This window comes from Ceratotherium simum, chromosome 3 (genome assembly GCF_057802395.1).
Source record: "Ceratotherium simum simum isolate JZ-2026a chromosome 3, ASM5780239v1, whole genome shotgun sequence".
In the NCBI taxonomy this organism is placed as follows: Eukaryota; Metazoa; Chordata; class Mammalia; order Perissodactyla; family Rhinocerotidae; genus Ceratotherium; species Ceratotherium simum.
The window spans coordinates 58,054,862-58,068,257 of record NC_141902.1 but is presented as its reverse complement, the minus strand read 5'-3'; the positions used below and the strand labels follow the sequence as shown (position 1 = coordinate 58,068,257).

General features: G+C 38.1%; 1 protein-coding gene across 1 annotated transcript in view; it reads right to left on the bottom strand.

The window, feature by feature from the left end:
- Positions 1 to 13,396, bottom strand: part of SNX1 (sorting nexin 1) — a 33,412-nt gene that overhangs the window by 19,317 nt on the left and 699 nt on the right. Inside the window, exon 2 of the mRNA XM_004421675.3 lies at positions 1,541 to 1,649. Within this exon, the coding sequence (XP_004421732.1) occupies positions 1,541 to 1,649 (109 nt within the window). The remainder of the gene's footprint in view (positions 1 to 1,540; positions 1,650 to 13,396) is intronic.

Here is a 13,396-nt window from a genome sequence, read left to right as displayed (position 1 = left end):
AAAAAGGAAGAGGATTGGCAATAGATGTTAGCTCAGGGCCGGTCTTCCTCAGCAAAAAGAGGAGGATTGGCATGGATGTTAGCTCAGGGCTGATTTTCCTCAGAAAAAAAAAAAAAAAAAAGAAAGAAAAAAGAATTGTATTTTAGTTTTAGATCATCTTGTCCGGATTAAGTTATGTTTAATATATGCTGTCCAAGGCAGATGAAAAGACATGTGCAATATCTGAAAATCTTCCTAATCAAAATAGTTCTAAAAAAATATTTAAGCACTTTAAAAAAAGTGCTTAAGAGTCACCTTTGTCTGTTTGGGAAAATCTCAGTGGAGCAGAACAACTCATTCCCTAAGGGTTCTAGAGAGGGGACTTTTAAAAGAGCATTATGCACCATTTTTAGGCATTAAAATCTTTTAGGCAAATAAAAAGAATGCACTTTCCACTTGGAGCAATGGAGTTAGAAGTTCAAAACCTAAAGAGCTCAGATTTTTTTTCTTTATAATAAAGAAAAACACAAATATCCATCTGGATTTGGGCTGATAAATAGGTATTCAACTTTAGCCTTAGGGAATTCAAAGAAAGCTGTTTCTTTTTCTTTTCTAGACTTTCATTTGGAGCTAAAATGAAACCAGAGATGGCAATCTATAAGGCATAACCAAGTCTAGATCCATGTTCTAATCATTAAATGTGAATCATGTCTACAAACAAGGTTGCCACGCTGTTGGAATCCAGTCCCTAGCAGGAAAACAGAGGTGGTGATATACTCTGCCCCTGGTGTGGGAGTACAAAACAAAAAAAAGTATACATAACGAACATCTCAGGATGGTAGGATTCTTTGACGCAAGCAACCAGTTGAAGTATGTTTAAGATATTCATATCATGCAGGCCCCACATAAATAATTAAGTTAATAAATGTGCTTGGAAACGAAACAGGAGGTACGTCTCATTTAAAACCTTTGGCTTATTAGAGTGCTACAAAAAGCCTTTTGAAGAGTTGTGCATTTTCCATTGAAATTCACGTGACAAAGATGCCAAAACTTACCATAAAAAATGCTTTTTCCTCCGTACTCTTTTTTTTTTCTTTCTTTTTGTGAGGAAGATTAGCCCTGAGCTAACATCTGTCGCCAATCCTCCTCTTTTTGCTGAGGAAGACTGGCCCTGGGCTAACATCCGTGCCCATCTTCCTTTACTTTATACGGGACGCTGCCGCAGCACAGCATAGCATAGCGAGCGGTGCGTCGGTGCGTGCCTGGGATCCGAACCTGTGAACCCTGGGCCGCTGCAGTGGAGCACGTGCACTTAACCGCAGTGCCACCAGGCCGGCCCCATAACTCACATTCTTAAATAACTATATTTATGTCTTACTCCCTAAACCTTTAAGAATCCTGATGGCAGGGACTACATTTTTACAGGTTTTGGAATCCTCCACAATCATATCTTACATACAGTTATATTTCAAATATATAAATGTACTGTTTTATGTTTTGGTTTTTTACTTTAATTCAGCAACTTGAAGATTCATAGTATAAGTTATGAGTTCATACTCACCTGCAAAGAGATCCTGTGGCTCTTGGTCTTGTTCCTCATGGATCCCATTTTCTTTGGAGCCATTGTTGATGGGAAGAGAAGCAATTCTCTTTGGAGACTGGGGCTTACTCTGAAAACAAAGAGATACTCTGAATAAAACAGTGCCATTAAGAACAAACCTAGAAAGTGACTTTTAATGCATCCCTTAGCGGCTCCCACAGGTGTTTAGGGGAAGACAGGATCACTAGTCAGCCAGTTTAATAAGCAGCAAATCATTATTAGTGCTGTAAGTGCTGCCCAAGTGATCACAGTGCCAAAATAAACTCTTACATTTTAGAGTTAATTTCTAACACCATAACCTTGCTGAAATGCCCTACCCCAAAGTACATGACACCGATAAGGGTATGTGTACACACAGATAATTTTCAAAAGAATCTGTCCAAATGAATTTCTCCTTCTCAGTTGATGACTTTTATTCTTTCAAATGCTGATGGGGCACATTCTAGTGACCAGGACACCACACTGGAGTCCAGAATTCAAGCTCTGGATCCTGGCTTACTTTGCGGCCTTGGCTAAACTGTTCACTGAAGCCCAGATGTGTGATTACTGAACTCCCTGACAGGCAAAGAAAGGCAGAACCTTTACATCTAATGTTGTTTGTAAAGATAACTTATCTTTTCATCTTTAATTTACACAGACACAATCTTCCACCACACCCGTGTCAGGCTAGCGAAATAAAAACCAGTCATGCTTAGCCTAGTGGGCACATGGTGAAAATACAGTCAGTCCAGGGCCTTTATCAAAAGCTCAGTTATCAGCCGCAAACAAGGGTGGGGTGGGACCCAGACCAGTACCAGAAAGAACAAAGCTGGATTGTACAGAACATGAACAGAAAGCTGGGAATCTGGCTTCAAAAGCCATGGTGTGGTATTGCAGGGTTTTGAAGTCAGACCCCAAGGCCAAATCAGTTAAAATATCTGATTTATGGAATCTTTTATGAAACATTTCCTTAACAAATCTGAGGGAGTTTGTTCCTTGGAAACACGCCTTTTTCAACCCAACAGAACAAAATGAAATGACATATCTATCAGGTACTCTAAATTTGCCATGCAAACATCTCCATCCCAATAGTGGGGCCACCCTCAGTGAAAGAAACTGTTACCAATATTTAGATTTATATTAGCAAACAACGCTTCTACTGGAACTTTTCTATGCTAATCAAGTTTACTGAGCACTTAGTTGTATATGATTATATGTTATACCAATTCCATTAGAGACAGTGATTCTGTCTTCTAGCTTCTTCCACAATCTCAAAAACAACAAAAAAATCACTGCAGAGACACAGACAACAAATAATAGGGCAAAAACAAAACTCACATTTCCTTTTTGTCTCATACATTGCCAACCACCTTCCTACAGATACACTTTCTTTCTATACATATTCTTGTGCTCTTGTACAGTATAGGGATCTCATAAAAAGCCATCTGATTTCTTTTAGTTCAGTTTCCACTGATACCAGTCATCTTTAGATGGAGATCTAGGAGAGATTAAAATCCCAAGATAATAAAGATATATGCATACAAATGTAATTTACTAGTAGCTCACCAGGGAGACTAAAGCACCAGGAAAGGCACAGGTTAGAATTTAGCCATTTTTAAAGACGCCTAGAAGAACTCATTCCTGTGATACGGAGATGAATAAAGCCAGTTTTCCATTTCTGATTTACCATCTAAACTAGGAAGTTTCAAGACCAAGAACATTTTCTGGAGCAATGCTAGAACAGTAGTCTGTCTTTCCCTGCACTAATCAGAAAAGAGAGACCCAGATGGATGGGATACTGAAGTCACAACTAGAGCACAACTACCTGTCTCTTCCTCCACTAGGTCCAAACCTAAGTTGCTTGACTAGAACTGTGATGAAACAGACCTGTGCTCCCTTAGTAAGCTAGGTAACAACTACCTGTGAGAACAGATGACTGCTCCTCAGATATCCTCTGGGACTCCATCCCAAAAACCACTCATGGCTGAGTTCTAAGAAAGCTGAAGATAGACAGACTGATTACAATATTCACTACCCTAATCTCTCCTCTACGGATGTTCTTTTACAAAATTATTCTTCTACGCATGTAAAACTTTGTACCCTGTTTTCACCCCTCTACCATCTGAGCATTTTTTTTTTTTTTTTTTGGTGAGGAAGATCAGCCCTGAGCTAACATCCATGCCAATCTTCCTCTTTTTGCTGAGGAAGACTGGCCCTGAGCTAACATCTATTGCCAACATCTATTGCCAATCCTCCTCCTTTTTTTCCCTTTTTCTCCCCAAAGCCCCAATAGATAGTTGTATGTCACAGCTGTACATCCTTCTAGTTGGTGTATGTGGGATGCTGCCTCAGCATGACTGGAGAAGCGGTGCGTCGGTCCACGCCCGGGATCTGAACCCGGGCAGCCAGCAGCGGAGCGCGTGCACCTAACCGCTAAGCCAGGGGGCCAGCCCCCCATCTGAGCATTTTTAAAGTCATTAAGAGTTGTACAAAAATCCTAATTTTAGTTACTTAACTCTCTATCGTATGGGTATATCACAACATAGTCATTTCTCTAAGGATGGCTATTTAGACAGTTTCCAGGTTTTTACCATCACAAGTAATGCTGTGATGTCCATGTGTGTATATATAAGCCCACATTTGGTTATTTCCTTAGGATAGATTCTTAAGTAGAATTATTGGACATAAAATTTTCAAAGGTTCTGCTAAGCTGCCTTCCAGAAAGACCACCCGTTCACATCCCCACCCAGCAATGTATAAGTGTGCTGCACCCACAGAAACATTAAGCATTCTCTCTCTTTTAAAAAATCTTTGGGGGCTGGACCCGTGGCGCAAGCGGTTAAGTGCGTGTGCTCCACTCCAGCCTGGGGGTTCGCAGGTTCAGATCCTGGGCGCGCACCGACACACCGCTTGTCAAGCCATGCTGTGGTGGTGTCCCATATAAAGTAGAGGAAGATGGGCATGGATGTTAGCTCAGGGCCAATCTTCCTCAGCAAAAAAAAAAAAAAAAAAGAAAGAAAGAAAAAGAAAAAAGAGGAGGATTGGCATAGGCTATCAGCTCAGGGCTGATCTTCCTCACAAAATAAATAAATAAAAATGAAAAATCTTTGCCAGGTTAACCGGTGAAAAGTTGTCTTGTTTCTATAATTTTACTGGCCATCTGAATCTCTGTGACTTTTTTTGACATCCTCTGCTCATTTTTCTATGCTAAGTTAGCATTACTTAGTTAGATGTACACTTTTCTTACATAAGTATGTTAACCCTCTCTCTGGCATATTGTGAAGTACCCCTCCCCAACTTGATTTCTTTTCATATCTGCTTTATTTTTGGCCTTACCAAATTTATTTTCAGTTGACTGATCTGGATTGGCATTGGACAAACTAAGCTTATTTCTTTAGGCTGAAGAGTACCCAGCACACAGTTGGCCTTCGAGGCATAATTAAAGCTTTACTTAAAATCAGATTCAAAAAATGCTGAGCAGAACTATTTTTAAGGATAAGAAGAAATGAATGTTTCTATTTCTGTTTGTGGTATCCCACATTCACACAAGACTGTTAATAGAAAACAAGTCTTCCAAGAGACTAAAGTCTATAATAGCTTACTTGTCCTCAAAAAAAATACACACCTGGGCATTATAACACAGTTCATGTGCTATGCCTAAAGTTAAAAGGCGAATTTTTAATCAGTATTATTAAGATATAATTTATATTAAAAAGCTAATTTTGAATCAAAAGTTAAAATTTTAGGAAGGACTCATTTTGGGGGAAGGGAGGAGGCACACTGATTATACTGAGTGGCAAAACCAATACTGAAAATAAGCCTTGTTTAATAATCCATATTTTAAAAACCTCTTAGTAGTCAATAAGTCACAAAACTATCCATCTGTTTGAAAGGGGTTAAATTTCTAGGCAAGTAGAAATTGAAGCAATTTCGTATTGCAATACGTAGCAATAAAACTACGAATATTCCATAATAAAAACAGTATGCTTGTGATGTAGTGAATAAAGCCAAAGAACAACCCTGCCTACTTCCCCTTGCCCTTTTTTTTTTTTTTTTAAATAAAGGAAGCATTCTTTCTGTTACCGTTAGTGATAGAATCCTAGGCTAGGATACCCAACACTTGCTAACACCCTTTGGCTGTTAATTCTAGCAGGTTCAAGCACCTCTGTTTATAAAAGCACAGACAGCCTAATGCTAAAACTCAGAGAGGCACTACAAAGATCTGCCAGCAAGAGAGCCCCTGACAGGTATTCCTCGTCAATTACCAGCCTCAAACTATGAAGCTCAGGCTACTAACGCAATTTTCTTAGCTCTGAGAAGGACAAATGTGGGCTTGCTGTCCTTCAGAGCTGACATAGCCATTCAGTACTGAAAAGTACTACTGTGATTCTGGGTAACTTTCCTTTAGGTTAACCAGTTGTGATTCTTCCTCCTGTTGTTCAACTGCTTTTTGCTCCATGCAGAACCCTTGCATTACATTCAAGAGACCTCAAAACGGTAGTACCGTTCAAGCTCTCCACTACATTTAGAGGTCAAATTCAAATTAAAAGCTAAGGTAACACTGCTTCTGGAGAACTAGAGTACTCATTTTCTGGAGGAAAATTAGTATAATTTAGTAAGGCAAGATGGAGCTACAGCATTGTGTGATCATACTAATGTAACAAGGCAAGGACAATTAGGAATAAGTCAACCCCAGAAGCTAGACTCAGATCACAACAGGGCAGTCACAAAGTCTTTAAAAATTACCCTGCAAGACCCTGGCATAAAATACTGATCCTTTTGCCACCTTTACTTCTAGGGAGAAACGAGTGAAATGGGGCAGTCTATTAGTTTTCTATTGCTGCTGCAACAAATTATCACAAATTTAACAGCTTAAATAATGCAAATGTATTATAATTATGTAGAAGTCAATACAGGTCTCACTGGGCTAAAATGAAGGTGTCATCAGGGCTGCATTCCTTTCTGGAGGTTCTTGGGGAGAATTCATTTCCTTGCTCTTTATAGCTTCTAGCAGCTACCCACATTCCTCAGCTCAGGGCTCACTTCCTCCATCTTCAAAGCGAACAATGTTGCATCTCTCTGTGCCTTTCTTCCAAAGGCAGTCTACCTTCCCTAGTCACTCTCTGACTCTTCCATTTTTAAAGGATCCTTGTGATTACACTGGGCCCACTAAAATATTCCAGGATAATTTCTCTACTGTAAGGTCAGCTGATTAGCAAACTTAATTCCATCTTCAACCTTAATCTCCCTTTGCTTTGTACCTAACACCTTCACAGGTTCCAGGACATGGACATGGACATCTTGGGAGAGGGCAATTATTCTGCCTACTTCAGGCAGTGACTCCTCTTCCATACCATGTTTCAAAAATGGCACAGATGCACTAAAAGCTTCTGTGCTTGGGAGAATGGACATTCAGTGTCCATTGGATTTGGGAACAGGGTGGATCTAACTTTACAAACTGGGTGAATATCTGATTAACCCTAATGATTTCACAATATAACTCCTTCTCATAGCTGAAGGAGTTAAAGTAGGGGTTCTTATCCTGGGGTCCATGAGCCATAGAATGTGGTGGTGGTGGGGTCTATGAACTTAGATGAGAATAAAATTACAGTTTCATTTTCACTAACCTCTAACTAAAATTCTGCATTTTCTTCGATTATAAAGATAGGCAACAAACCATAATAGTAATAGCAGTACCTGAGACTACAACTAATAGAAATTAGATATCTTTATATGATATAGTAGTTATTACAGATATCAAAATATTTATGCTCATCTCTATTTAAAAATTATAGTAGTTATTAGACCTATCCCTAGATCTTATTATTTAAAGCATTAAAAAGCACATGTTACTGGGGCCAGCCTGGTGGCATAGCGGTTAAGTTTGCACACTCCACTTTGGCGCATCGGATCCAGGTGCAGACCTACACACCGCTTATCAAGCCATGCTGTGGTAGGTGTCCCACATATAAAATAGAGGAAGATGGGCAAGGATATCAGCCCAGGGCCAATATTCCTCAGCTAAAAGAGGAGGATTGGCAACAGATGTTAGCTCAGGGCTAATCTTCCTCACCAAAAAACAAAGCACATTACTAATATAAATATACATAACATTGTTTTAATGTTTTGATAACTGTATTTCAGTATAATTGGTTTCCTTTGTAATCCATTTTATACATTTAACAACATTATTCTGAGAATAGGTCCATAGGCTTCACTGGACTGCTAATGGGTCCATGACACAAAAAAAGTAAAGAACCTCTGAGCTAGAGGGTAGAGGAACTAATGAAAATGGAAAAGCGGGAGCTGGAAGGGTGGGGAAAATGAGCCTGAAGCTGACCACTGAGCTAGTTACTTAAAACCAGGAGCAAGCTCATTAGAGACTTCAAAGTGAAGGGGCATACCACAATCCACCAAAGTTTAGGACAGACATTCTACTGAATTCTCTGGTGTAAATTTCCCTACTAAACTTTTTGGGTCTCAAACTAACATAACTTAGAAGGGCCCAGAAAACTGCAGAAGGATCAGAGCACTAATCAGCACATTAACTTCTAAACAGAAAAAGCAAGCCCAGTTCAAATCTGCTCTGAAAGCAGAATGAAGCCTCAGCTGTCCATTTGACTAGGCAAAAGAATAAGCCAGAAAAAGTTGAGCAACAGGCTCTTCCTGGAGATGAAATACTTATGGCTACTTGCTCTAGTAACTATCCACGACTCATGATTTATTTATACCAACAGTTGCTCAGGAGTACTCAGAAGTTTTGAGGACCAATGGAGAGAATTAGTGTTCTTTTTCCTTTCTCTCCTCCCAACCAAACAAATCACAAATGGCCAAGTCACCAGAGCTACCTTAACACCTGAGTAACCAAACCGGCAGCAACTCTCTACAGAAACCAGAAGTCCAACTGCAACCTTTGTTGCTTCTCTCATAAGCCCCAAACTCTAATTTTAAATAATTTTTAAGTTGGGTGCTTACTAGTCATCTTTAAAAGCCTTATCTCATCCTTCTTCCCCCAAAAGTGCTTTGTAACTACTTTTGTTAGCTTTTCCTTCATAACCTTGAAAGCTAGGTTAACTGCTAGTACAATTCTATGATCAAGAAATCAATGAATCTATGTACTTAAGGAAAATCTAAAGTTATTACAAGTAAAACTTGTTTACAATTTGAGCTGAGCATTAAAATGAAATCTTTGGACATAATACCAGTTGCTAACTTTTTCAAGAACATTTGTATGAGTCCTGTGTAAAAAATGTGGGATTTCAACTTCTGATCTTTTGACCAGATCTGACCACCTGATGTGATGTTATCTCCAAAAACAATTGTTTGAGAAAATATGCCTATAGAAAATACTACACACTAGAGGACCTTTGACCTTTACCTATGACTATTTACTAATATTAGTTGGAAATGACTACACCATTAACTAAAGAAACTAAGCAATAAACCTGTGTTTAAAAAATACTGTTATGTAGATTAACTTTCAGCTGGTTAAGAACAGAAAAGGGACAGTATGAAGCAACTTACTGCGGACACGTTACACCTTTGGGAACGGCCACTAAGCATTTCGCAGAACAGAGAATTAAAATATTAGCCAACTAAACTATCAGTCTCCTTAGGGCTTTTAATAAAATTACCAAATTCTGTCCAGATCTAAAGAGTTGTCCTATAAGCACTCAAAAGGAAATAAACTGGTCTTAAAAAAGAGCTGAGATGGGATTGTAAAATGGTGCAACTGCTATGGAAAACAGTATGGAGGTTCCTCAAAAAATTAAAAATAGAACTACCATATGACCCAGCATTCCCACTTCTGGGTATATAGCCAAAAGAATTGAAAGCAGGGTCTCGAAGACATACCTGCACACTCATGTTCACAGCAGCACTATTCACAAGAGCCAAGGGGTAGAAGCAACCCAAATGTCCATTGAGGGATAAATGGATAAACAAAATGTGGTATATTATTCAGCCTTAAAAAGGAAGGACATTCCGACAGTTCCGACAGATGCTACACTATGGATGAACCTTGAGGACATTATGCTAAGTGAAACAAACTAGTTACAAAAAGACAAATACTGGCGTGATTCCTCCTATGCGAGGTTATCTAAAGTAGTCAAATTCACAGAAACAGAAAGTAGAATGGAGGCTACCAGGTGCTGGGGGGAGGAGGGAGAGGGGGAGTTATTGTTTAATGGATATAGAGTTTCAGAAACGCAAGATGAAAAAGTTCTGGAGATCTGTTTCACAAAAATGTGAATATACTTAACACTACTGAATTGCACAAAAATGGTTACAACGGTAAATTCTGTTGTGTGTTTTTTACCACAATAAAAAAAAAACTGATTTGTTTCCCCTCAGGATACATGTTACATTGATCACAGATATAGGGCTGGATTCTAAAAATACCATGTCCTTTGCTGTCTAAATGTTTATATATAACTTACATTTATATAATTCTCTGTAGTCTATAAAACACTGACAATCAGAAGCCAATTGCCATCCAAGACTTTTGAATACCAATAAAAGTAAGTTATACTGTTCTTTCGTCTTAAACACCAGTGGGAATATGTAAGTAATTCTTGATTAATCAAGAATTAATTATTCAAAATATGACTTTTCAAGCCCTCTGCTATTCCTTCTTTATCCTATTTCTTTTTTCTGGCCATTTCTCTAATTACTACGGTTTCAATTCAGGAATAAGAGAAGTGGGAAAAAATTCTAATTGGTCTGATACATCACCAAAAAAAGAAGTTACCAGATTTGGCCAAAATCTGAACTGAGGATATCATTTATCTATGTTTTCCTCCTTTCTCTCAGAATGAGAAAGGCCTCAATAGTTCTCCCCTTTTATTCAGAGGGCAAACCTAATTGTGGTCCTGGCATACTGCTAAAAAGAGATGGGCATATAAGAACTCCCAGGAAGGCAAACAAAGAACTTGCTTCAATTCTATCATTCTGGTTTAGAAGTAGGCAAATAAGACCAGTGAGGTCAAATGAGGTGTAAATATGTATGCCATTTATAGTCTTTTTAACACAATAATTTTAAGAATCTGGAGAGCCAAAAGAATGGCTCCAATCTAGTCTCTGGTTTTACTATGGGAAAAATTAATCCTATCCCAGAACTAAGAACGTTTTAACTAAAAAGATACATAGCTAGATTCAGGTCCACATCAAAGATTCAGATAATATATTTAGAATTTTAGATCCTTTTATTTATAGGCCCACAAAGTAAGAGGCAGAAAGAAGATAATGTCTTAAGTATTCTTAAGAATCAGACCTTCCACAAGCTGGTTTTCACTTTTAAAGCAATGATTTCAGATTTATTTTAATAATTCTTTTAACTCCAGTCTCTCCTTGTAGATTCTGAGATGCATTACCACGGTCTGCTCTTTCAATTATAAATCAAGTCACACTTTCATTACTGTATTAACAAAGCCTCTTGGGCTGTAAAAGAGAGCAGATGGGATGATTAACAGCAGCAGCTGCTACCTCAATGTCCAGGAAATTACATGCATACCATAAATGAGTTTAGATGCCTTAGCTTCCTAATTCTTTAATGCTCCTCTCTTTGACTCCAACATGCAACAAAACATAATATGAAGATAAACTTAAATCAATAAGATGCTACTGAAGTCATTAAGTGCCTACTTTAGTGGCTTCTAGCTAATCAAAACAATCTTACTAGTTTGATTTTGATAAATTATATTAACCATTTTTAGGGTTAATTTACCTTTTTATTAGATATTGTGGGTTTGATTCTTAGAGTAATTTTGGTTTACAAAATGCTCAACTGTTCTAAGTGTTTTACAGGTATTCTAATTTAATTCTCACAATAATGGTGGCGGTAAATACTATTATTATTCACATTTTACAGGTGAGGGTAAATACTATTATTATTCACATTTTACAGGTGAGGAAACTATACAGAGGAATTAAGTACCTTGCCCAAGGTTAAGCTAGCAAGTAATAGAGCCTGGATTTAAATCAGACTTCAAAGTTCACGCTCCTAATTACTTTGTTCTTCAATGTTGTTTCTTAAGACAGAAGCACTGCAATCCCCTATCTTCTCACACTGGCTCACAACTAAAGTGTTTATTAGAATACAGTTTGTATTTAACGGTTATTTAACAAGAAATTCACAGCCTAACTCGTGAGGAATCTTGGGGTCTTGGCTTCCTGAAAATTAACATCAGGGCAGGCAGTTCAAAAATTGGCTTACAGGTGGTATTTTAGTTTTCTCAGCAACTCAATTTTCCTGGATCAAAATCTAAATTAAAAATAATTATGCTTTCTGTAGTAGAACAAGGTCATTCTGACCCCCTCCTCATCCTCTTAGCTGGAAATTAGGCAAAGTATTTTTTTTTCCTCCCCAAAGACCCAGTACATAGTTGTTTATTCTAGATGTAAAGTTGTTAGTCCTTCTAGTTCTTCTCTGTGAGCTGCGGCCACAGCATGGCTACTGACAGATGAGTGGTGTGGTTCCATGCCCAGAACCAAACCTAGGCTGCCAAAGCAGAGTGGCCAAACTTTAACCACTAGGCCATCAGGGCTGGCTCTAGGCAAAGTATTTTTACAGTCTTACAAGAGAGAAGTATTTATGTTTCTGTAATCTGGTGAGATCAATTCACTGAACTTGAACTTCTTTAGAGAACTCTAAAAAATAACTCCTCACCTTTCTAGGGTCCTTTTTGGAAAATAAATCATCATTTGCCTATGTAACCAATCACTTTCTGTGCAAGAGTTTCTATTTTCAGATATTCAGTCTGAATATCTACCATCCTAGCAGTTATCAACAGTAGCTTTTCTCCATGGCTTATGGGAGAATTACTAAAGGAACAGACTAAAGATTTGTTTTAAATGGTATAAAGACTAAAATTAGCAGCAAAAGTTATTATTTCTCAGAATAATAGAGATTTCATTAGACAGTTTGAACTGTTATATTAGCAACAGCAAGTACTTTTTGAGCTGGGATTATGGACTCAATTCCTTAATATAGTACAGGGAAATTTGTAATGATTGTTACAGAAGGTATTTCCAAGGAATTTAACCTTTTTCTGACATAAATGAGACAAGCCTCAAACTTTTTCAGACATACACTACATAAAGAATTTAAAGCTGTTTTTAGGCACTCATATACTGAGTAGCTACTATGAAGAGAAGCATTATCCAAGATAGAAAGATAAATTCGCAGACGTAGCACTGAAGAAGTTTTCAACCTGGAACGAACTGTACCAACTAGTATGAGTCAATATTCTTCTAAAAGAGCCCAAAACATCTCCATTGGTTCCAGAACTGGTTACTGATTTCCACATTCCACATATGAAGGTTAGTTTTTCCCAATATCTAGCTCTTATTAGACTGATTTCCACATGCCACATATCAAGATTAGTTTTTCCCAACACCTAATTCTTATTAGAAACCTGGATATTACTGTGGGAAACACCATTTTCTCCTCACATTTACAGATTTGCTCCCACTGAGGTACTGGCACTTGAACACATCCCTTTAAAAGGGACAAAGCTTTTGGTCAATGTAGTGATTTATCTAGCAGGGCCTTTTTTCAACCTACCTCTGGCAGGATTTTGCTAGAGATCAGAGGAGTCAACTACCTCTTATAAACTAAGATCCAGAGAAGGCCTTTGGTAATCACCGGTAAGCGGGGAGCTAACGAAAAGATTTGTGGGCGGGTCACTATCCTGGGACACTCCAGATAACATTATTCATCCTAGGAGCAGTTAGGCGAGGGAAAGGAAAGTCTGCACCCCATCCTCTTATCTTTTTTTTTTTTTTAAACAAATCAGACCCCCCCATCACAGAGGCTGATCTTTTTTTTTTTAATTTATT